We start from the raw sequence: 24,268 nt of genomic DNA, 5'->3' as shown, positions 1-24,268 counted from the left end.
GTTTATCTCAAAAACTAAACTGAGGTTATGGCACACGAGAAGCACTGCAGCACAAATCAAACCAAACCTCCTGACTCCAGGTGATGTTTTCAGACAAAGTGCAAAGCTGAGGGTTACAAAATACCAAAGGGGGGAGTCAGGGGGAAGCAAACCAACAAACAGACAAGATTACAGTAAGACAGAGATGCTACTCAGCAAAGCCTACACAAAACACTTCTAGTGCAGCACATTTCTGAAGGTTAAATAAAAACTGCTATCGCAGTAGGTGCTGAGCGAGAGCTGCAGACTGACAGAAGTCAGTGAGGCCTTTCTTCCCTGAGAGATGGAACAGGGAAAAAAGAAATCATTTCAAGAGACAAGCAAAGTACCCAGAGTAGCCTTGCCAGCTGATAATTTCCTTGTGCTCTTCCCCAACACCTGGGAGACTGGCACTGGTTATTAATAGAACAGAAAGACTGATTGGCTTTTGTTCTGCAGACATGGCGTATCTTTAATTTTCAGTGTCAGCAGAAAGGCACATTTTGCTGGCAAACAACAGCTTTGGTTACAAAACAGCCAGTACCAATAAAAGCTGATCTTGGGCTGCTTTAAAAATGCGTCCTGATGTGCTGTTTCTTGGCGATGCTCATAAAAAAAAAAAAAATCAATTGCGAACAAAACACCTTTTTCAAGTAGACAAAAGCCACTGAGCACAACATAAGTAAAGAAGCTTTCACTTTGAACACGTGGACAGATGTGACTTTTTAAAGGATTAGTAGCCATTCCTCTAAGGTGTTTTAAGCTCTATAATGAAAGCACATTCTACAATTTTTAAAAGTAACCAATTTGGAAAGAATCCTGCTCCTGTGTTGGCCTCAGTCCAGCAGCTTGCTTGGAGTACTCTTCCAAAGGTACCATACACAGCTTTACAAGTTGCTCCCCAAGGCCCTCCAAGCAAGGCATAGCTGCAAACCCAGCTCAAGGAGACTGATTAAAACCAGATGAACTGTGCTTTAGGCTTTAATAAAATGTGTCTTAATAAAATGCATTTGTTTGCAAAAGTTTTTATGATTCTTCTGACTCAGTTTGATTAGAGCACCAGCAGCCAGTGGCATTGGGCAGCAATGCTATTAGAATTTAACTGAGTTCAGATCACACCCTCTTCACCCTGTTCTGTTATCTGCTACAGCACCTCAAAATCGGAGAGACTACAATCAAAACTGATTTTACACACTGAGAACTTGCAGCAGGAGGATGAGTGTGGCTGACCTGATGATCAAACACCAGCTTGGGGCCTCCATCTGCTGCAGTGTCCTCGCTCAGCAACATCCAGGTGTTGGTGTCGATGTCGTAGCGGTAGAAGTCGCTTTTCAGGGACTTGCTGTTCCTCACGGAGGAATCCAGGTACCGCCCCAGGGTGTAGATCTGCCGTCGTTGGATGTCAATGCACATCTTGTGACAGGACCTGGCACTGGGACCGCTCTGAGAAAGCAAAGGACCACAAAAATGAAGAGAATAATGGATTTGATATTGCTCCAGTTAGGTCACTAAAGGGAAATAAGTATTAGTGGCAGCTCGAAATCCTTGGGGAATTCAGGAAAATCTGCTTGTAATCAAATACAGGATTAATATATAACTAACTACAAGAGCACATCCCATAACTTCTGTCCTTTAGAAAGACACCAGCAAAAACCTTAATGAATCTGTCACAACAAACTTATGATTTGAAACTTTTTTGTCAGATTCCTTAGAAAACAGACAGTTTCTCCCAGAAGTGATTCTCAGAGGCGTGTGAAAACTACTTGATCTTTTAAAATAACAGAAGTCGATGCACATGAGAGGCAAATTAAGATGTCACAGCCTATAAATAACTACACAGGAAGAAGATTAAGAAGTGCACTATTACAAGAGCCTCTGTTTTATTAATAGGCTGTTTTCTAACAGTCATAAGCAGACACTCCCCCAAGCAATCATATCCCGTAATGGCTCTGGGAAGGTAACAAAAGCACTCCCTGTCCTTCACAAATAGATATGGCCCTCCCAGTCTCCAGATGAAAGAAAGTTTCCCACGGTAAGTAAAACTGCTCTGAGTTATGAGCTTCAAGAGAAACACACATATGTGCCCCATGTCAAATTATTATGGGCTTAATCCATCCAGGAGTGCTCAAGTTAAATCATGGAGTAATTTATTTAATGACATTATGATGATGATTATGCAGTCCTGGGCAGTTTCCTTTCTGCTTCCCACATCTCATTTTAAGGCCCTTCATAGACTGTTTCCTGAAGCATGAGAGTGATGTTCTGGTACACCAAAACATTAGAAATCAAGGTTGGCAAAGCCTTATGTGCAAAATAGCAGATGAAAAAACATCGTATCATGAGTATAGATCAAATCCATAATTTATTTTAACATAGTTGTGTGCCAGGACACAGAGAATGACTTCCCACTGACAGAGGGCAGGTTTATATTAGATATGGGGAAGAAATTCTTCCCTGTGAGGGTGGTGAGGCCTTGGCACAGGCTGCCCAGAGAAGCTGTGGCTGCCCCTGAATCCCTGAAGTGTTCAAGACCAGGTTAGAAATGGCCTGGAGCAACCTGGGATAGTGGAATATGTCCCTGCCCATGGCAGGGCATTGGAATGGGATGATCTTTAAGGTCCCTTCCAACCCAAACCATAAAAAAAAAAAATCTATTAAAAACAATTGAAAAGGAAAAATTAGGCAAGTAGGCAAGGATATAGCAAATCTTTAAAATCATTATTGAAGACTTATAGTTAAAGAAGAGTAGCCATATCACACCAAATAATCAGCACAATAGTTGTTCTGCATGCTACTAAATATTGCCATATGAAAATATCTTCATAATTGTACCCTTTCACTTAAATTCTATTGAAATTTAAAGTACACTAATGGAATGCACATCACTAAATTGGATAAAACAAGAAAGGAAGCATTACATCTTTGTTGTCAAAAGCCTTTACTATTCATGTTACAGAATTCAATTTCTTGATTAAGCAATAGTTCCAGGAAATGGTTTACAGTAACTCAAAAGACCATGTGAAGAGGTGAACATAATTGTTCATATTTTGTAAATATAAAGCATTATGTCGGCAGTGATTACAGCTTTGAAGATTAGTTACTTCAGGGCAATTAGGATAATTTTATTTTCTGAAATAAAAAAAGTACTGATAGCAGTGAAATATTAGCATAAAATCCTGAAATGCAGCAAAAGCTCATTGATTGCCTTTGGTCACGAAGGAAGATGACACAGAAAGCAACAACACAATTGTCTTTGTTCCTAGAAAATACAAAACCAGTATCTTGCACAGGACCCTGTTCCAATAACACAGGGATGAGCAGCACCAATCTGTGCACTCACAAAGGCAGCCCCTGGTTCACAAATAAATCACCCCAGTGTGCAAAGTCCATCCCAAGCCATGGAGCTGGGACACTGAGGGATATGGCACCGGTCCCCTGCCAGTGAGCACCTGTTTGCCTTGGCACAGCTGGCCTGTGGGTGAGATGTGAGGACCCACCTGTGCTTTCTGACCCTCCCCTCTGGCAGGTCACTGCAGTTCTTTAATGGAATTGGACAACTTAAGAATCATTCTCCCACTCCCTCATCTCTACAGAGACTAAATTAAATCCTCCCAAACTTGTTCAAATAATGTCTTTGGCACTTTCAGGAATAAATCTCCAATTTAGCAATTTCCAGATCTGCCTTGCCATGAAAAGCTACATCATCAACCAAAATTTGTTTTAGCACAGACATGAGGCTGAGATGCTTCACAACTCAATACCCATTTCAAGACAATGGCACCAAAACCACAGTTGCTACACTAAATATGCAACATACAGATATCCTAAGACTAGTTCAAAATTAGAAAAAAAATCAGGAAAAATACCTTTTTTCTTTAATTACATCCTGGCCACATCTCACACAGTAATATCTGCTTTCTTAAAGAGCTCTGAAGGTGAACATTTCATCTCTACAGCCACAGAATCTTCATCATCTCAAGTTCATGCAAGAACTTCAGCTCTACCAAACTGCAGAGCCTGCCACAGCATGAACTATCTCTTGTAATAGAGGAAGCTTCATCCAGTTTGAAATCTGTTCTCCAAGAAAACTGGAGTTCTGCCTGCACACCACTCACAAGATCACAAGGAACCTGCCAAAGTTTCCTCCTTAGCCTGCATGTTTACCAAAATGAGTAAATAACTCTATTAACAGTGATACATGCTGGTTTGACATTTAAGGAAGAAAAGAGGAAAGGTCTAAATCTGTGTTCACTTCTGAGTTCAGCCTGACCATGGCAGCCCTTGTAGCTCAAATGTACTTCAAAGAGGGACACAAAATCAATTTACAAAGACACTACAAAAGAGTAAAAAGCTCCAAGGCACATGTGATGAATCAAGTGCCCGTGGGTGGCTGCAAATGTTCATCCAAACATCCAAAGCCGTGTGGTTACAACAGCAGCCTGTTGTTCACACGAGGAACACTCTGCCACAGCTTGTCATGGACACAGCAATCCAGTAAATTCAACCAGGAAAGTTTGTTGATTCCACAAGTTTTCAAAGAATCTGACCCTTTAAAACCAATGAGTGAGAAAAACTGGCCATGACAGAGATGACTCTCTAACCCAAGGTTGAGGAGATCAAGCATGGCTAGAGAGCAAGAGAACCTTTTGTCCCCCTGCCAGGATGTAGGCTGGTCATGATCTATTAATTAATGTCCCAGGCTGAGTAGATCTTACTAGAGATCTCTATGCCCTTCTTCAAATTCAGGCCTTATCACCCAGTCACAGTTCTGACAAGTTGCTTCTGTGACTGTCTGAACTCATAAAAAATGCATCCAAAACTCCTCACCTCTGGAAGTGTTCCAGGCCAGAGGATGGAGCCCTCAGTCCTAGTGGAAGGTGTCCTTGCCCACAGCAGGGGGTGAAACTAGAGGGTCTTTAAAGTCCATCCCAGCCCAAACCATTCTGTGATTTTATAATTAAGTACTTTACTTTAGATCTGGCTTCTTCTAAGTTGTTACACGTGGAATCCATGTTTTTGCAGATGAAGCTTCACGAACCTGACTGACTGAAGTAGTAGAGGTGTCACTTCTCAAACAGAGCCCATCTTCCATAAGACTCTGAAAGTCACATCCAGCAACAGCAGCCCACGACCTGAAGAAACACTGGCTCTGGGGACTCCTTCCAATTCTCATCAGAAAGCTGCTGGCACACACACTGCAGAAACCACACGTGAAAGGGGCTTGTGACTGGGCTAAGTCCTTATTCAGATGGCAATAAGTGTGTCAGGCTGCTTTGGCCAGTGCCTCAGCTGCTGCCAAGGCTGTGATGGCAAGAGGAAAGCATTAGCATATCACATTTCTAACCTACAGGACGCCAAACAATACCAAAAACTACTAAGCACAGGCACTATTGGGTTTGTGTGAGACTCAGTAAGTGCCTGCACAGAGCCAGGACTGACCTGAACAAAGTGGCTCTGTGCCACCCAACCCCACCATACAATCAGCATAGCACAAAAACAGCTAAAACAGATTAAACAGCATGTGCAGGGTCCTGTTTGGAAGTGCTACAAAATACCAAGCTTTATGCCCAGCTCCAAGGCTCCTCTTTGAACAGGCTGGTGTTGACGCAGCTCCTCTGGTGTCTACAGCACGGATAAATGCCCTGGTGAGGGTGGGATGGTGGGGAAAGGAAGAGAGGCTGTATGGCCAGCAGCACTTAAGAAAGGCTTTCAATCCTTTAAGCGCCCAGGGCCAAATAGGATTTTTAGGTTTCGTCAGCGCTACACGAAATTCAATTGTGCAATGCCAAGTGAATACACAGTATACTTTATGAAAAGCCTTCTCAACATGCTAAGCCACTTTATAAAATCTAATTAGAGCTTTCTTCATTTAACTTGCAAATGCTGAAAGCAATTATCCCACTTAAGGACTAACTTACAAAACGTTTTCAAAAAGCAACACAACAGCACCGAGAGACAACACCGCCTCCTTAGAATAATTGATTTGTTCCTATACAGGGGAGAAAGGATTGGGACTCAACTCCTTAGGGTAGGGTCTGCTCAAATCACTATTTATTCCAGAATCAGCAGGCATCGTCTTAGCAACAGCATCCTGGAATGCTACATTAAGGCACAAACATGATAGCTTTCATTTTTTGGTTTGTTTTTAAATAAATGTCCAATGAACCTCCTTTAATGAGAACTTGACCCCAGGAAGCTGGTTCCACTGCCCATCCCAAACAAAAACTGGGGGAGCTTGGCTTCTTCTGGTTATCATAACCTTTTGCAAATAAAGGGGTTTCAGTTGCAAGAAAAATCTGTTTTATTCAGACCAATCCAGATGAAAAACCTCAGGAGCAAGCCTGGATCCTGTTCAAGAGTCAGGGAAATAAAAACAAAGAACAGCTGACTAATTCTCCATTCCTGGTCCTGTAAAAGACTGAGTGGAATGTGAACACTGCCTCCAGTATGAAGTTCAAAAATAAGCGTCATGAGGTAAATGCTCTTGTCCTAAAGCAAACTAGGACGAGGACATAAAAAGACACAAACAACCTACTTTGTTTCCAGTCCTGAGAGCAGCCTGTTAGGCAACAAATAGTCCCTCCTGCCTACACACAACTGCAGAGATTAATTGCTCTCGTTTCCCAGTTTTGGACTATAATTCATTTCCTCCTCCACCCCCGCCCCCCTCCCAAAAAAAGGGGGAAAGTTCTCCATAAACTTGAAAATGAAAGGAAATGCATATTATTCCTGGCATTAATTCAAGTCCATGTGCTTTAAGATTAGAGCTTGTTAGTGCTTTATCAATGCCAGTCTACAGCTAATGCGCTCCCAAAATGTTTAATCTGAGCCACAGCAAAGATTTGCTTTGCTCTAGATGAGCACTGAATTCAACAAGAGTAACAAAAGTTATCATAACCTAAAGGTGCCAGAAACATAAGAAAATAATTTAATCTATTCTTTTTTTTTATGGTAGCATGGAGAATTTGTATGATCCCTCAACACAAAACACAAAACAGGACCTGAGGGCTGATGTATTGTTCCTATCACCCACGAAATCACCAATGATGCACCAGGAGCACCAAAGCACCAGAGGGAGGGTCCTGCACATCCAGTCACACAAAAGGAGCATCACAGTCGTGCCCAAAGCCAGAGCAGCCAAGTGGACACACGGCAGGGGCTCAGAGCCCTCTGTAAGGGTTTCTTCAGTGTGAAACACCCTCCCTCAAACAGCACACCCCAACTTCCTACTCTGTAGGAGAGCAGACACCAGTGCCACCCATGTAATTTGATGTCCAAGACTAGACAGCTCCAGCACTGAAATTAAAAATCTTTGGCTGTCACACAGGGTAGATGCAGCAAAGGACTGAATGCTTCTAGGACCATGAAATGGGAGTTTAGCTCCAAAAAATGTATTTTGGATACTCAATGTATGCTCCATTCTTTAAATCACTCTGCAAATAATCCCTGGAAGTGTTCAAGGCCAGGCTGGATGGGGCTTGGAGCAACCTAGTCTAGTGGAAGGTGTCCCTTGCCCATGGCAGGGGTCTGGGACTTTATGCTCTCTGAAGTCCCTTCCAGCCTTTAACATTCCATGATTCTTTCCACTATTTATAAAAGTAACAGATATTCCAACTAAATTTTAAGGCTGCTTTACCAGTTATAAAGAATATTTCTGAGATCATGCAAGTTCATGAGCCACAGAATGGTTTGGGTTGGAAGGGACCTTAAAGCTCATCCAGTCCCACTCCCCTGCCTCCCCTATCTCAGGTTGCTCCAAGCCCCTGCGACTGGACACTTCCAGCTTCTCTAGAAAACTCTTATATAAAAATTACATATTTTCTGCCAAAAAATATTTTGGGAAGCCTAAGAAATAGACCAGAATCTATCTAAGAGTTATCATGCTGAAAACTCCTCAGAACCAGTACTGGAAAGCCAAGAATTTACACAGTTTTTCACACAAGAGAGTTAAATGATAAATATTAGGTTTGGATATTAAAAAGTTATAATTAATTATTAATAAGTCCAGGCACAGCCAAGACAGGAAGACCCCCTAGGTCAGGCAGTTGACACAGAATCTGAGCTATGGCTAATCTGCTTACTGGTGCCCTCCTACAGGGATGCCACGGGATAGATTTACCAGCAAAGTCCTTTCTGGGCATCTGACTCAGACATGATGGAGCAGATTAAAGTCAGAGGCAGCTTTTAGCACACAGTTTTGTATGCACATCTCTTCAAGGTGGGAAAACAATAAAATTAAACAGAATAAAGCTTTCTTTTTCCCCTTCCTAAAAGCACACTCACATTTGGGACAGTACTAATTTCCCACTCTTGCTGCATGGGCTTGAGTTGAGCCTGCCACAAAGAGACTTTCCCTGCTTAAATTAGAATTAAAAAATAAATGGCCTGATGTTCTATTTTTGAAAGAGGGTTCAATGAGCTTATAAGTCAAATGATCAGGCTCAGAGATCATACAGCACAATCCTTATGACAGCAGTGGGCTGGATTTGGTGACCCTTGACAGCTCAACTGTTCCAGTCTGAACATGAACTTGACTCCAAGTCTTTGCTCCATCCTTCAAGGGATCAGCACAGGTTTATCACAGCACAGACTCAGTGCAGCCCATGAGCACTCATATGAAAGCAAATAGATAATGCTCTATTCTCAGGAAATTATTATTTATTAGCCTCCTCGCCAGCCTGCTTATAGAAATAACTAATTTGAGAGCATTTTCATAAAGGAATTAATAAACAATATTCTGGCTTCTCATGTGCCCTGATCAAGGCACCACTAAACACCAAGTGAGTCCTCACAGCTGGACTTCCCACAACACCAACATTGTGCTTTGACAGTTGTGCTGCCTGAGTTTTCCTACAGTGCAGAAACAGCTCTGTCAGCCACTGCCAGAGGAATTGCCAGGGCAGGAACCACATTGCTGGATCTCTTGAGCTCTCTGCTCTCACACCAAGGTATCATCAAGGACTTCCAGCAATGCATAACACCAGGATCTTATGTTGCAGTAAAACAAGACATCTTACAAGCCAGTGGAAAGGTGGAAAAGCTCCCACATCTTCAACCATGTAAATATTGGGAAATAATCTGTGGCCACTCAGTATTTAAAATGAGGTTATAAAAAAAGATGAAGAGGGATTTTTACACAGATAGTGACAGGACAAAGTGGAACAGTTTTAAACTGAAAGAGGAGACATTTAGAATAGCTGTTGGAAGGATATTCTCTGCTCAGGAGGGTGAGAAGGCCCTGGCACAGGGTGCCCAGAGAAGCTGTGACTGCCCCTGGATCCCTGGAAGTGCCCAAGGCCAGGCTGGACAAGGTTTGGAGCAGACTGGGATAGTGGAAGGTGTCCCAGTGCATGGCAGGGGGTGGAATGAGTTGATCTTTAAGGTCCCTTCCAACCTAAACCATTCTGTAATTCTTTCATTTATTTGAAGAAGGTTGCAGGAATGTGTATGAAGGTCTTGTGCAGGCTTTAGTTTACAGTCAAAAATAAAAGTCATCCAACCTTTGTGATTCAGCTTACAAATGCAAACAAGAGAAGTACTGAAGGAATACCCCAGTACATGGCGACCTTGCAACAAAAGGGCATCAGTTCTGTGCTATTTCTAACAAAAGACACAATTCACCTGCAAACAAAGTGCTGCTCACACTGGTGAAATGTAAAAAAAGTTTCAACTTCTTAAATTTTACCAAGTAAATCGTCAATTTGCTCCACATCCACTGCTCAGCTTTGCTTTCAGCACCGCTGATGGAATGTAACAGACAACCCACCAGAGAACCAGAGCTTTCACCAGCTCCGAGATGGGCCCTGAGGACAACATCACTCGTGTGTCGAATTTAACTAACCCCATTAACAATTGCAGGATGTTGAATGAGGTCATTTTTGCATGCATCACAAGTTCACGCTGTCCTCTCGTTACCAGTAACAATGGCCAGCAAAGGTCCAGCCAAGAGAGATTTTTCCATGGACACAAACTACTCGGCTGAGCTACAACCCCACTTGCAGATCAGAAGGCTGAAAAAATTTAACTGGTTGCTTATAAACTGTTTAGCCACAAAGGTTACAAGCAAGGCTACACTTTTGGAAGTTGACTTTTTTTTAATTAATTGTCCTTGAGATGCCAGTGAAAGACAAACATGAAATTCTAAGTCTAAATCCTTCGACAGCCACAGGCTCTCAGATGTTTCTGAGAAAGTGAAGACAGTTTTGAGCTGTGACAAAAGAGTGGTTTGCACCTGAAGGTGTTGGCAAGTTGTAAAAGTGGCTGTTTAATTTCCTAGAGCCCAGTATCAGTAACATCTCCATCAAATGCAAGCCCTGGAAAACTCATGGATTAAGTCCTATTAAACACACTAAGCTTTTTCAGATAGATCTGAATTCAACACATCATTGCACCAGCCATTGTGCCAATAAGTTCTCTTGAGACTTAAGCTCCATTCCCAATTACCTCCAAAACCCAGCTGCTGAAATATCTCAGTAGCAAGGTCCACAAAAACTTACTACATTTTCAAGCACGTAATTATCCAGACAATTTAGCTACAGATTTGCCTGTGATACTACTTGAGACTGCTTCCCCTTTGTTACCACCTTGGGATAACTGGTATTTCTTCAGGGATTTCTGTATTTGTACAGATTGAGCAATGTTAATGTAACATTAATGTAACAAGTCACTCAGTGTAGCTGAAATAAGACATTATTCTACTCCCAAGGCAAAGTTGACTGGTGTGTGAAGCTACTTTCACTCACCGGCAAAAGAGTTAAGTTTTCCTTCCACCTCTACATATTCTCCTATTTCTTTAAAATCCTTTTCTTTTAATCCCTTCAGTGTGAAATGCTGGGGTCCTGGCATTCCAGCTGGCTCATCTCACAGGTGCATATTTCTGTGTCTTTAAAAGCCAAAAGGATATAAATCAGAATTCCTTGTATCAACATCAGTCTCTTCACTAAATCTTTACCTGAAAATCCTGTAGTGTCATTTTTCCCCCAGGATGCATCCACAGCCACCCAAGAATGACTCTACACTGCCTCATCTACAATTTACAGGGAATTGCAAAATGCATTAGGATGATGCAATAATGCCCTAATAAAGCCATGTAAGTAAAATAAAGTTCCATTCCAGACCAGAGATCAGAGCATTAAACTCATCATAAGCTGTAGCTGAAGTGGTGATTTTTATCGGAACATAAACGCCACAAATCAACTCTGCCTGATGCATTACTTCAAGGACTAAAAGTAGTTTTACTTTGCAACTGAAAGCTTTATGATGACTTGGAAATTCAGCATAACCTGAAGACTGGCATGCACAAGCTCCAGGGCTGCCAAAGTTGTGCAGCCTCCAGAACATTGGGCACAAGGCATTTATTTAATGCTCTTTTCTCCACGAGACTGACTCGAACAGCAGCGTGTGGAGGAAAAGGACCTCCACACATTCAAACACCTGGTGTGAGGAATAACTGAAGTTTGGCTGGTTTTCTGGGCTTTTTTTCATGCTGGAAGCAAGAAATACAGGCACCTAGTGAAGGAACTGAATAACTTAAGACCTGAAGCTGTTTTCAAATATGGATGATATTTTCCTTAAAAAAATGTCAAAGTTTAAAAAAAAAAAAAGACAAATAAACCACGATTAAGAGGATAGAACTCTTGAGGCACACAAGATAGTATAAGCACATAAGTTAGCTTCAGAAGCTGAAAACCTTTTCCAAAAAGTTTATTTAAAAATAAATTATTTTAAAAAGCTGAGGTGCTACTCCCTCAACAGGGTTTTTTTGCTTTAGGCTGCCTAAGTGGAAATCACTGGGGATGTCAGTTAGGCATATGTGAAAGTCTCTCTCAAGCATTCTGGTGAAAGAATACTGGCTTAGAACATTTTAAACCATTATGCTACTAAATAGGGAGGAAAATAAACCATTAGCCTGTGATATTTAGGATCAGCCTAGGATACTTTTCATTTGGTTCACTCCAGCATCTGCTGTCTTTGTCCCTACTTTTGTAGGCATTTGCACTATTTAGGGAGTTGGCTCCGAGGTACCTCTGCAGAATCCAAGTTTCTTTCAGGGACAGCTGCCTTCTCCCTATGTGCTTTTGCAGCACTAGGAATCTCATACAACTGAGCATCTGTACCACTGGAACTGCTCAGCAGTAGGACATGGCAGACTCCCTGTATTAGATCTCAAGTCCGTAAACATCACAATATTTGCAACAAAAAGCCCCTCAAGTCACTTGAAGTGTCTTCCAAACTGTATCACCATCTGTAGGAAGAAGTCAATATTTGAGACTAGTTCAGTTCCTACACTTCAAACAGCACAGTGTAAAAACTTTACATTGATATGCTCATGTACTTTTGCATCACACCCAAAAAAACAGTCAGAGGTGTCACAAACTCCTACCAAAAATGCTTCTGTGGTAATATGATACTGAAAGCTCTGGGTAAATTCATCCATGTCAACAAATGCAAAGAAATGCATGCAGAGACTGGAGAAAATTTAACTGAAAATACAATAGCAACTGAAATTCACCCTGGCTCTCACCATTAGGAGATCTTTCTACACTTGTCAGCTTTTACTTTCAGCATCCTGGAAAAGCACTTTCTGTTCACAGCAAACTGTCATCTCACAATATACCCATTTTCTACATCATTTTGAACCTACTGAACAGGAGGCACTTGTTGACCTACACTTTCCTTCATTGTGAGCAAAGATTTATCCTCTCAAGCAGTTAAACCATGACAAGACCTTCACTTCTACCTTTGCTAAGGAAACACTTCAACAATTTCTGAGAGAAACACAGTGCCACCTAAACCTAACCCATTTACACAATTTCTACGTCCTTCACAGAGCTGATTTGTGAGCAGGATTTTCCTCTGAAGAAGCCAGAATGAGGATGAGTCAATGTATTTTCAAAGAAGCAGCACAGAAGGTACCAATCAGTGCAGTGACACTGTTTGAAGGGAGATTCCCCCCCATCTCTTGTCTCTAGGAAATACTAAAACAAGGTACAAGAATACCAGAGATACAAAATATGCCAACTAACATACTGCTTTAGTATTATTTATTTGATCTCCAGAGGTATCAACACCCCTCAGCATTCAAAATCCCCTGACTATCAATTTACACCAAACGAAGTCTTTCCTACATTTAAAATTGTCCTCCTGTACCAATTTTAACTAAATTACCCTTCAAAAGAGAAAGCTGCTGCTTGGAAACTAGAAATAGACATCAAAACACACAAATGAAATTTCCCTGTTAACTGACACTAGCCTAGAGTAAAAATGTCCAAGGAATGACAAGGTTTGTTTTTTTAGAACTATTTATTCCCTAATCCTAAAGCGGTCTGTTGATCTACAGCCCCAAAAAACCCTGAAGACAACAGCATTTGTCAGAACATTCCACTTGATTCAGGGTAGAAACTCTTAAAGGCTCTTAACTGAAACACATTTTGGCTGTGCCTCGTGCCAGCTGATTCACAGGGCTGTCACACACTCCAGAGACAGAAGCTGTGGGTAAGCTGAGAGATCCTGAGCTGCTCCATGGAGCATCTCCCTGGAAGGATTCAGGCTTGAGGATTTGACAGGCACAGCAGGATCCATACTCTGAAGTGAAGATGGGATCAGTTTGTCCATCAGCAGAGGTGGCGTGCTCACCAGCAGGTCCTGCAGACCCTGTTTTCATGCTGTAGGTGATCAGCTACTCCAGCAGTGCCCTGAGCATTTTGTCCAGACATACAAGACAGACATAAGGAGCTGGAGCATATCCAGGAAAGAGAATGGAGCTGGGGAGGGGCTGGAGCCCCAGGAGCAGCTGAGGGAGCTGGGAAGGGGCTGAGCCTGGAGCCAAGGAGGCTCAGGGGGACCTTGTGGCTCTGCACAAGTCCCTGCCAGGAGGGGACAGCCAGGGGGGTCAGGCTGTGCTCCAGGGAACAGGGACAGGAGGAGAGGAACAGCCTCAAGTAACACCAGGGGAGGTTGAGCTTGGATATTTGGAAAAGTTTCTTCACTGAAAGGGTTTTCTATCCCTGGCACAGCTGCTCAAGGCAGTGATGGAGTCCCTGTCCCTGGGGGAATTCAAAAGCCATGTGGATGTGAGACTTGGGAACTTGGTTTAGTGGTGGCCTTGGCAGTGCTGGGAGAACAGTTGGAGTTGATCTTAGAGGGCTTTTCCAACCTAACTATTGACTGATTCTATGAAAAAGAGCTATGAAAAATCAGCTTTGGTGGTCTAATTGTTAAAGAAGACAAATGCAAGTTCAGGTGACAGACACCTCACTGGAAAATGTTGAAAAACAGCAGCAAAAACATTTTCTAAAAAGGTCACACCATGTTTTCCTAATGCACTGCAACAGAAGCTCCCAGTACCCTTATCCCAAAAGCATTATTCTGTATTATCCCTACAATAACACTGGACAGGATGCAACTTTCACCACATTTCACTCTTATCCAAGTTTAATTATTGACTGCCTAATTTAACCACTGCCACTTATTAATTAGAATAAAAATGCCAGAAGCAGAACTAGCACAATATAACAAAACAAGATTAAGCTCCACTGGAATCTACTCTGAATATTTTTTAAAATTCCATGTCAACAGACATTTCCTTTTTGCAAATTGTTTGTGAGCAGTTGATGTCCCTATTAAAGAAACATCTGGAGTCTTTGTTTTTGAATATACTTCTCAACATTTGAGATTGACCTTTTCATTTCTAAATCAGGTTTCATCCAGATCTCTTTGGAAAAAAAAAAAAAAAAAAAAAAAACAAAAAACGCACACTGGTTTCCAAGTACAGCAGCTTCCAGCTCACTGTACCTCAGAAAGTCAAAAAACCCTGAATTGCACTTCAGGAGGCCCCCTGAACACTGCTGAATTTATCACAGAATGGAATGTTTTGGGTGGGAAGGGACTTTAAAGCCCATCCAATGCCACACTCTGCTGTAGGCAGGGACACCTCCCACTGTCCCAGGGTTCTCCAAGCCGTGTCCAACCTGGCCTTGGACATTTCCAGGGGTAGCCACAGCTTCTCTGGGTACCCTGTGCTAAGGACCCCGACCCTCCCAGCCAGGGATTCCTTCCTGATATCCCATCTAACCCTGTCTCTGGCACTGGGAAACAATTCCCCCTTGTCCTGGTACACCATGCCTTTGTCCTAAGTCCCTCACCAGCTCTCCTGAGACTCTTTAAGGCACTGCCAGGGGCTCTGAGCTCTCCCTGGAGCTTTCCCTTGTCCAGGTGAGCAACCCTAGCTCTGCCAACCTGGCTCCAGAGCAGAAGGCTCCACATCATCGAGGCCTGTGGAGCTTCTCATCCACCAACACCTCAAGTCCTCCTCCTCAGGGCTGCTCTTGGATCCATTCTCTGCTTGGCCTCTGTCTGTTCTTGGAATCGCCCCAGTCCATGTGCAGGACCTTGCACTTGGCCTTGTTGAACTCCACGAGTCTCACAGGGGCCCCACCTCACAAGTTTGTCACAGAGAGTTCTTCCAGAATTCCCTTTCCAAAGCCACGTTTCTCCACACTTTATTAAGTACATCCCTTCTTCAAAATTCCTCATACATTCAGCAAGTCTCCACTTTCTAAAAATTCCTCTTTCTTCCTCTCCTTACTAGACCCTTCCCATCTTCCATCTGAATTTCCTGAACTTCCACAACACTCTGTTAACATTTTTCCCTCCAAAAATCCCTTTATAATTATTTAATCACATCAACTCTTCACAGCTCTCCTTTTGTGCATCCCTCCTTCCTCCCATCCCAGTCTTGCCCTGCTGGAGTCAGGTATGAAGAACCTGGAGGGAAAACACCCCAGCCAGGCCTCCTAAGCTTAAGAGAAACTCAACTGGATGTGGCACAACCCCAGCAAGAAGAAAATGCAAACCTTAAACACCAGACTGACCCACACTGGTTTGTGCAGGAAGAAAACACAGCAGCCCCTTTTTGACTAAACAGTACATAAATATAACACTTTTACCTATCCACAGCTCTGACAGAAACCAGAGTATCACGTTCAGATTTGTTATTGCCCACTTTGTAAAGGATGTTCCAATCAGTAAGTACATGACACAGAGATTCAAGGGCTACAGGAAATGCCTGTGAGATTTTATTCTTTTTTTTTTTTTTCCAGCTCAGGCTATTTGTCCTACTTGATCACAACCTCTAAAAAACTTTTGCCATGAAAAAAATGAGAATATTAAAGTGTTATTTAATCTGGTAAGGAAGCTCACAAAATTAGTCACGACAAGTAACTGGGAAATACAAATGAGAAACAAGATGTTTTTCTACTGTTTTCAAATAGCTGAGGAAATAAACTCCTGAATTTGTCAAAAAGTGGTGAGATCTCAAACTTTTCATACCCAAGAAGAGGTAGCATGAATTTTCCTCTGACAAACAAGAAATGAACACAAAATACAATAACCACATAAAACTTGAAGATTTCAGTGAAATAAATTACAGAAACCAAAGGTACTGGACTTTTTTTGTCTGGTCCTATAACCCAAGCTACATTAATTTCAGGTTTCATACGTCAAATACTGAGCAAAAAAGGCCAAGGAAAATGGTTCAAGTGAATTCCACGAAAGCTCTTGGGGTTGTGTAGCCTTTGGCAGTAACCCCTGTCCTCTAGATTTCCATCTGGTAGTTGTCCATTTCTATTCATTTTTGACAGAAGCTAAAAAAATAAACAATTGGTTTCTGAAGCTCAAACACCAGGATCAGGTCTGAAATGTTCATTAGCAAGTTCTTGGAACCTTCCAGTGGGAGGTGTCCCTGCCCATGGCAGCAGGGCTGGAACTGGATGATCTTTAAGATCCCTTCCAACCCAAAACATTCTGTGATGCTGTGATAAGTCTGGTTGTTTAGCCACACAAAGTTATTTAACTCGTGCTCTACTTGCTGAGCTGATTTTTTGGCTGATCATTTCTGCTTTTGAGAAACAAACCTTTCCCCTCCAGGAATCTTAGCACTTCAAAGCCACCTCCAGCTCATATTTTCCCCACATAAGCATTTCAAAAGTCTTCAGAACTTGAAGGTCTGAACTCTGTGGCTCTCACCCTTAAACTGCACTTCAACACAAGTACTTTAGTAGGGCCATTTTTGAGGGCAACCATTGAAGTATTTTTACAAATATGAATGTTTGCAGAACTTACCTCTTTCTCAGTATCCCTGGATATACAGGTCCACTGGTTTTCCTTCACACTGTATGCCCAGAAGTCAGCCAGATCCTGAGTTCCATCCCAGCCACCAAACAAATACACAGTTTCTATTCACAAAAAAAAAGTTAATTTTATTTTAAAAAGAGAATGTGTTTAAACAGGCTAATGCCTACAGAACATCTGTGACAAAGACAAACTATCAGAAGATAAATTTAAACTATTTTTTTTTACTTAAAACACCACTGCTCTTTGAATGGAACTAGTCATCAAGACAGAAATGTGGTTTGGTTTAGTAATGGAAGATTTTAGGATTGATAGACAGCCAATTCTCAGAGTCATTTTCTATTTCCACATTTACATAAGAGGCAATCAAACCCACAGCCTTCTGATTAAAATTCCAGACAGACAAATGAACAATATTTAACATTTTGGATCCTGTGCATGTAGTCTATCAATGACATCTCAGCCTGTGCCCTGTTTGGTACAGGATTTATACATCAACAAGATTTCGGAGATAGGAGCAGCAAAGTTTTCATGTTTAGTCCATCCCTTAGATAGAAAAATCAAGTACAAAATCCTCTTCAAGGGAAATGTCTTGCATAAAGTAACTTACCTGAAGCCACAAAAGCCAGTGAGTATAAGAGTCACAAATCTAAGTCAGTGTTTCAGGGCTGTCACCTCAAACCCGCAACTGCTCTGTGTACAGCAAGTTCTAAGGCTTCCCAGACTCACTGATAAAACCAGATGAAGCCTTTGAAAGGGGGAAGCATTTAAGAAAGGAGTTTCTGTTCTGCCATGAAGAGATAACCAAACTGCTCCCATTATAGAAACAGCACTATCTGGTCTCAAATTCTAAAAATACTTCATTTTCAGACTGCATTAAAACAGAACACAAAGCCAAGCCCAAGAAGAACAAGCTCCTCAAGACTTGCAGAGCTTTGAAAAACTCCTTTAAAATCCACATACCACTTCTATTATGGAGGCAATGGCCAATTTTTAATCCAACACCAATTAAAGCACAGAGTTAGAGCACGATTATAAAATGGGACTAGTCCCTGACCCTTACCTACCATCAGGATAGTGGTCATCACCATGGAAAGGTTACCCTGGTTCATTAACTTTAATTACCCTTCCTCCTGGACTCAGGGCTCCCAGTGTTCCCTGCAAAGAGCAGGTCCCTTTGTGCACATAAATTCTCACAGCTCACAAAACCCACATTACCACAACAGCTTCATTGATAGCCGAGAAAAATAAAAGATTTGGCACCAGCTAAAAATCCTACTGGGGCCTTGCCAAAATGTCAGGCCTGCCTGGAAAGGCTTTGTTGGCTCACATGAAATTTAATAGCAAACCTGAATGACTCCGATGAAAACTCAGATTTTGGAAGTTACCTAACCCAGGCTGACAGAATTAAATGTGAGCACAGAGAGAGGAGCACGAGCACCCAGCTGGTGTTGAGCAACCCCAGAACAACACCCTGAAACCAACTGGACATTAATTTTGTGCCAAACCCATTTTTCATCATGAAGCAAAACTGTAAAGCTCACATGAAAGAAAGGCTCCATCACTATCTAGACCCAATGAAAATTATACTTCCGCAATAAGGCAAGAAACAAAAAATTTAGATATTTTAGAAAAAGGTTCCATATTTTAAAAGGAATATTTCTTAATGTATCAATGCATCTGTTGCTGGCAATGTCAAGTAAATAGTTTTTTATAGTTCTCCTAGAATTTATAATTGTTTTCCCATGGTATAAAGCAAAAAAAATAGTTGTTTGGTGGTTTTGGGGATTGTTCTTGTTTGGTTGGGGTTGGATTTGATTGCTTTGGTTTGGTTGGATTTGAGCTTTTTTGGGGATTTTAAAGTTTTTTTTGAAGTCAAGCTTCACTCTATTTCCTAATGAGTATCACTGCTTGTATTCTAGCTGTTAATTCAGATTTTATGGGAGGGTTTTTTCCATCCTGCATGCAGAGACACAACCAGGACAGATATCAAAGAATTCAAAGAGGACAGAGGCCACAAACCCCAGGCAGCAGCAGTGGGGCAGCTGAAGGGGAGCCCAGCAGTCTCACACCAATCTAACTCTGCTAGCACTGGGGAACTCAAGGAGGAAAGGATCCTCCCTCTGCATCCAAGCAATATGGAACACAGCAAATTGATGCTGCTTTATTAAAGCAAGTCTCTATTCAGCTTTAGGAGCAGAGCAGGAGAATTTTCAAAACTAGCTGCAAGGCAACAAGAAAAAAACATGAAAGCAATTATATTTACCCAAAGCTTTTACCAGCTACGTTTAGGAAGTCAAATTTCTCCTCCAGCATCCTCAGCTTATTTCCTCTACATTTTTTTCTGAATACAAACTCAACACTTTGAATTAAATATGTTCTGTGAGTATTTCTAAACTGCTTGCTCAGTCAAAAATTTTTCTGTAATGTCTGAGTTCTTTTCTTCTCTTACTCTCTAGATGATTAAAAGGTGCCAGAGAAGTCCTCAAATTAGAGGATGTATATTCCCAACAATCCACATTATTTCCTGCCATTCTCTACTTAATTTCTATTTCTCAGAAAAGCAGCACAGCAGCCTTCTCCAACCCATTTAAATACTAAAATTCCTGGGGTGGTTTCAGTCCAGGTTCAGACACATTCTCAAGGACAGTTCTCTAACTCCTGTTAACTCCATTTTATCCATGTGGTGAAATCCTTGGTGGGATTTTGGTACAGAAGGTCTTTCTCAGTGAATACATTCCAGTCCTGGTGACACATTTAACTACATTTTTTGGTCAAGTATTATTTCCATGTCTCTGCTAGAACAGCTCTCCATGAAATACAAAAGAACTGTGGATCTACAGCACCTCTGCAAAGTCCATCAGTCATCCCCTAAATCCCTCACAGGAGGGCTAACTTCAGCAGAGTCCACATTGCCCAGGGAATTATTCAGTTAGACTTTGTCCAAGGATGGACATTTCAGACTGCATCCCTGCTGCAATAACTAATTAACTTCATTACAATTTTCCCCCCTAACACCTAACAGGATTTTTCCTTCCTGTTCTTTATCCTATCCCTCTGCTTCCCCCAAAATGAGCCTGGCTATCTCCATGCTCTCACCAGCAGCTGAAGACAGCTTTAGGATCCTCCTATGAACCTTTTTTCTACCAGATGAACAACACCAGTTCCATGAGCATCTCCTCACACATCACACGCTCCAGCCCTGACCACCTTGGTCAGTTCAGTTTGACACAATCCTTATTGACCCAGAGAGCCCAAACCAGGCACAGCACTCCAGATATGTCCCCAAGTACCCAGAGAAGGAACATCCCCCTCTCCCCTCTCCCTGCTGGCCATGCTTGTGCTGGTACAGCCCAGCAGGAGAGGCCGGCCTTCAATGCCACAAGGACATGTTGCTGACACACATTCCGCTTCCAGCCCCTTGCAAATCCTTCCACGCAGCCAGTCCCCAGCCTGTCCTCCTGCACAGCTGTCACATCCCAAGGGCAGGAGCAGAACCTCACAGTGCTTTCCTGCAGACCCTCAGGGTCCCCTGGACTCATGGCCCTGCTCCCCAGTTCATCAGCCACTGCCCTCCCAGTCAGCTGCCAGCACAGACTTGCTGGGGCTGTACTGGAGCATCACTGTCTCTACAACTATGAAAGATTCCTCTCAGAAATAACAAAGCAACCAAGGTGTAAGATCTCTCAAAAGCCTTCTACAAAAGGATGTCACTTCCCCAAGTAGCACCCACACCTTTAGTTACACGCCAGCAGTGCTGCCCACTTTGTGAGGAGCATTTAAGAGCACAAATATAAAACCAGCCTTAAATCTTCTTGCGGTATCACACTCCTTGGTTTCTGAGCCACAGTTCAGCTGGATACAAGTTGGCTGAATACAAGAGGTTTTTTTAAGGTTAGGCACACAGTCTCAAATGTGAAAGCCCCATGAAGTTGAGTAACCTCCAGGATTCAGCAGCTGTTTGTGTTTCAGAGCTTAGAAGCCATCTGTGTTTTGTTTCTGAGATCCCTTCATCCTGTACACAAGTCTTGTCTTTAAATATCTTATGGATAGCAGTGTTTTCCTCAGGCAAAACAGCATCCTTCATGTCTGCTGCTCTCTCTTCATCTCTTTCATCTTTCCATGCTGCTTTTGAACAAGCCTTGTCATTTCTGCTGTTCTGCCCACATGTACTATGGGCACGCTGGGCCCAGTGCTCTGAATCTCCCTCTGTTCCCAACCTACAGATTTGTCCTCATTTATCTAATGGAAGGAAGGAAACAGAATTCCTTCAGACGAAAGGAAAAGCAAAATGATGTACAACCAAAATTACACAGCAGTTGCACTTCAGTGAGAGAACAGTGGTACCACATCAATAAAGACCATTCCACTAATGCCTTCCCTCAAAAAACTGTTTTCACTTGCCAAAAAGAAGAGAAATGGAGACAGAAGAAAAATCATCCCGGTTTGCTTAGCTGTTATTTCTAAAGCAGGCTCATGGGAAAACTTCAACATTTAAGAAAGCCTGATATAACACCAAATATTTTTTTAATAGAATGATTCCTACATGGTCCCCATTTCTATTGTTACCAAAACAATTATACGGCTTTATGGACTGTTAGTCACTGTGTCTGCCCTCTAAGAGCAGAAGAGATCAATTCCACCTTGCCTATGGAATTATAAACCACATCTCCAAAACACATGACATATACTGTTCCTAAGTACTGACATTACTCCTTAAAACTTGCTTTTGGCAATTCACTTGCCCATTCCCTCTTCCAGAATAAGCACTGGAATTTTGAAACATGTGGCATATGACCCATAGGAAGGCCAGGGAGGGCAGACTCAAAGAGCAGTTCATAAGGAACCAGTGCCAGATGCTGACACCCTCATCCAAAACTGCATTAGGGTTCAATTCCTTGGGAACACAGTTCTGCACATGAGCCTGTGTGTTACTGCCCCAGTATTTCCCCAGGGCCTACACAAACAGCTTCTCATGTCTAACATGCAGCACACAACACTGTGTTCTTGTGTACTTTTAGGATTGTTTGAGGGGTAATTTTGTTTTAATCTATGTACCTGGGTTGCAACTACTCAAGTACTTCCCCTTCCTTGTAGAAAAGCAGAGAGAACTCTCCAGCCTCCCACACAGAGAGCTGCATGAGAAATGCAGGGAAAAGCAGGAATAACAGGAGCTTTCTGTTTTCATTTGCAGCCTAAAGCTTTAAAGTACCTAACAGTGGTTTCAGCTGTAACTGAATTCCTCTTAGTTTTTGTTTCTGCACATGTACTCCCATCCAGAGTCATTCCAGTCTGAGTCTTAATGTGATTAAAATGATGGAGGATATAGTGGGAATCACAAATTTCCCATTTTTAATTTCTCTTTTTATATATATATAGGAAGACATCGGGCTGCCTTCTCAGTTCTGCATCCCACAATGCCTACAGTTCCATTTCAAATACCAGCTTTAAGAGTCTTCCAAAGCATCAGGAATCTTGCACTTACTCAGTCAGCTGTGGCAGGTATTAAGAACACGAGTACCAGATGGAAATGAGTTCCAGTACAAGTTACTGGCTGCCAGCAGAGACGCTAAATTCTCCTTCAGTTACTTTCAGCCTACTCTAAGAGAAAGATAAACCATGCTAAAAGGCAGTTTAGACCAAGCTAATCCATGTTCTACACAAAATTGATAAACAAAGTCTCAGTGACTCCATGCACTAGCAGCAAATTAAGATCTAGTTCAGCTACTCACCAACCCATATCCTCTACCTTGACACCAGCACCTGCATCCAGCAGGCTCAGTACTATAAGATTAGAATTATTTTTCTAGTCAGTAATAAGAGGTTAAAATCTCCTTGAGGTTAATCAAAACACCAAACCATTTAGAGTTCGTTTATAGCTACAGCAGGTCTGGCCATCAGGGACAGAAATTTGCTTCCAACACTTAATTCTACGTAATATGAAACTTCAGAATCTCCTTGTAAGTATGATTTTGCTGTTTCACTTCACCTCCAAAAGATTCAAGTTGAAGAAAATACTGATTTTTGAGAAGGACCTAACTCCTCTAACACGAAGTGCAAAGTGAAATGATTTTTCTTCAGTTGCCAAAGTCTTTTGAAAAAAGAACCCACTCAGCAAGCATGTGAGTAAGGATGTCTTTGAAGGGAAGAGTACACCACTGCTCCCTTTTCCATTAGCACTGGATCTGTCCAAGGTTAGCCAGGGAGCTTTCCAGCTCCAGGCTGTAAAACGCATCCTGACATAACTGGCTACATTCCCGCCAGCTCATTAAACTCCACCTATATCCAAAAGGAAAACTCCAGCAATCAGCAATGGGAAACAGCCCCAAGAACTTCCCCTGGCCTGTCACGAGCCAAATTAAATGGCAAAACTGATCATCTCAAAAACATTTCAGTTTTTACAAGCCTCAGTGGACCTGGATGCAAAGCTGAGAGCAACTTCCCAAACAGCCCACAGGGAAACTTTGGGAAGGTATCCCACCACATGTAAATAGAGCTACAGCATGAGGGACCAAGATCCAGGACTCCACTTCTGTGGGTACTGTCTAGTCATTTCTGTGCAAGTAAAAAAAAATAAAATAAAATTTTAAAATTGCATACATTTGATACATTTGTACTACATTATAATGTATAATATATATACATTTATAATGTATATAATGTATATAATACATTATTCATCTCTTTCCATAAATAATATAAATATTATTAAATATTAAATACACACATATATCCGAAGTATATATAATACATATAAAATAACTCGAGAAATATTAAAAAATATATGGATGACTTTCACTGCCTTGTTAAAGCAGAGTGAAACTGAAGTCAAAGGCAGAGCTGACAGCCTCACTGGGACTTAAGAAAAGCAAGAGGAATGGAAAGGAAGGCTCACACTACCATGGATATTTTATTTTCAGGAGGTGTGCAGGACTATCATTTCCAAGTTGACAAGGATTATGTTTCTTCCACGCTCTTGTGAAACATTCACTACTAATTCCCGAGGCCACTAGGGAGCGTTCCCAGCCTCTGCATAGACAAACACCAGCAAATCCTCCAGCAGTGTTTTGCTCTAATCAATCTCAAACCTCTCCCACCAAATGAGAGAAGTTTACTCTCC

General features: G+C 41.9%; 1 protein-coding gene across 1 annotated transcript in view; it reads right to left on the bottom strand.

Annotated features, from left to right (window-relative positions):
- Positions 1 to 24,268, bottom strand: part of MKLN1 (muskelin 1) — a 101,641-nt gene that overhangs the window by 34,848 nt on the left and 42,525 nt on the right. Inside the window, exons 9-10 of the mRNA XM_021530924.2 lie at positions 17,140 to 17,252; positions 1,249 to 1,461 (exon numbers count right to left, since the gene is read on the bottom strand). Of these exons, the coding sequence (XP_021386599.1) occupies positions 1,249 to 1,461; positions 17,140 to 17,252 (326 nt within the window). The remainder of the gene's footprint in view (positions 1 to 1,248; positions 1,462 to 17,139; positions 17,253 to 24,268) is intronic.

Source organism: Lonchura striata, chromosome 5, assembly GCF_046129695.1.
Source record: "Lonchura striata isolate bLonStr1 chromosome 5, bLonStr1.mat, whole genome shotgun sequence".
NCBI classification, from domain to species: Eukaryota; Metazoa; Chordata; class Aves; order Passeriformes; family Estrildidae; genus Lonchura; species Lonchura striata.
The sequence above is the reverse complement of the archived record's forward strand: the minus strand, read 5'-3'. Positions and strand labels throughout refer to the sequence as shown.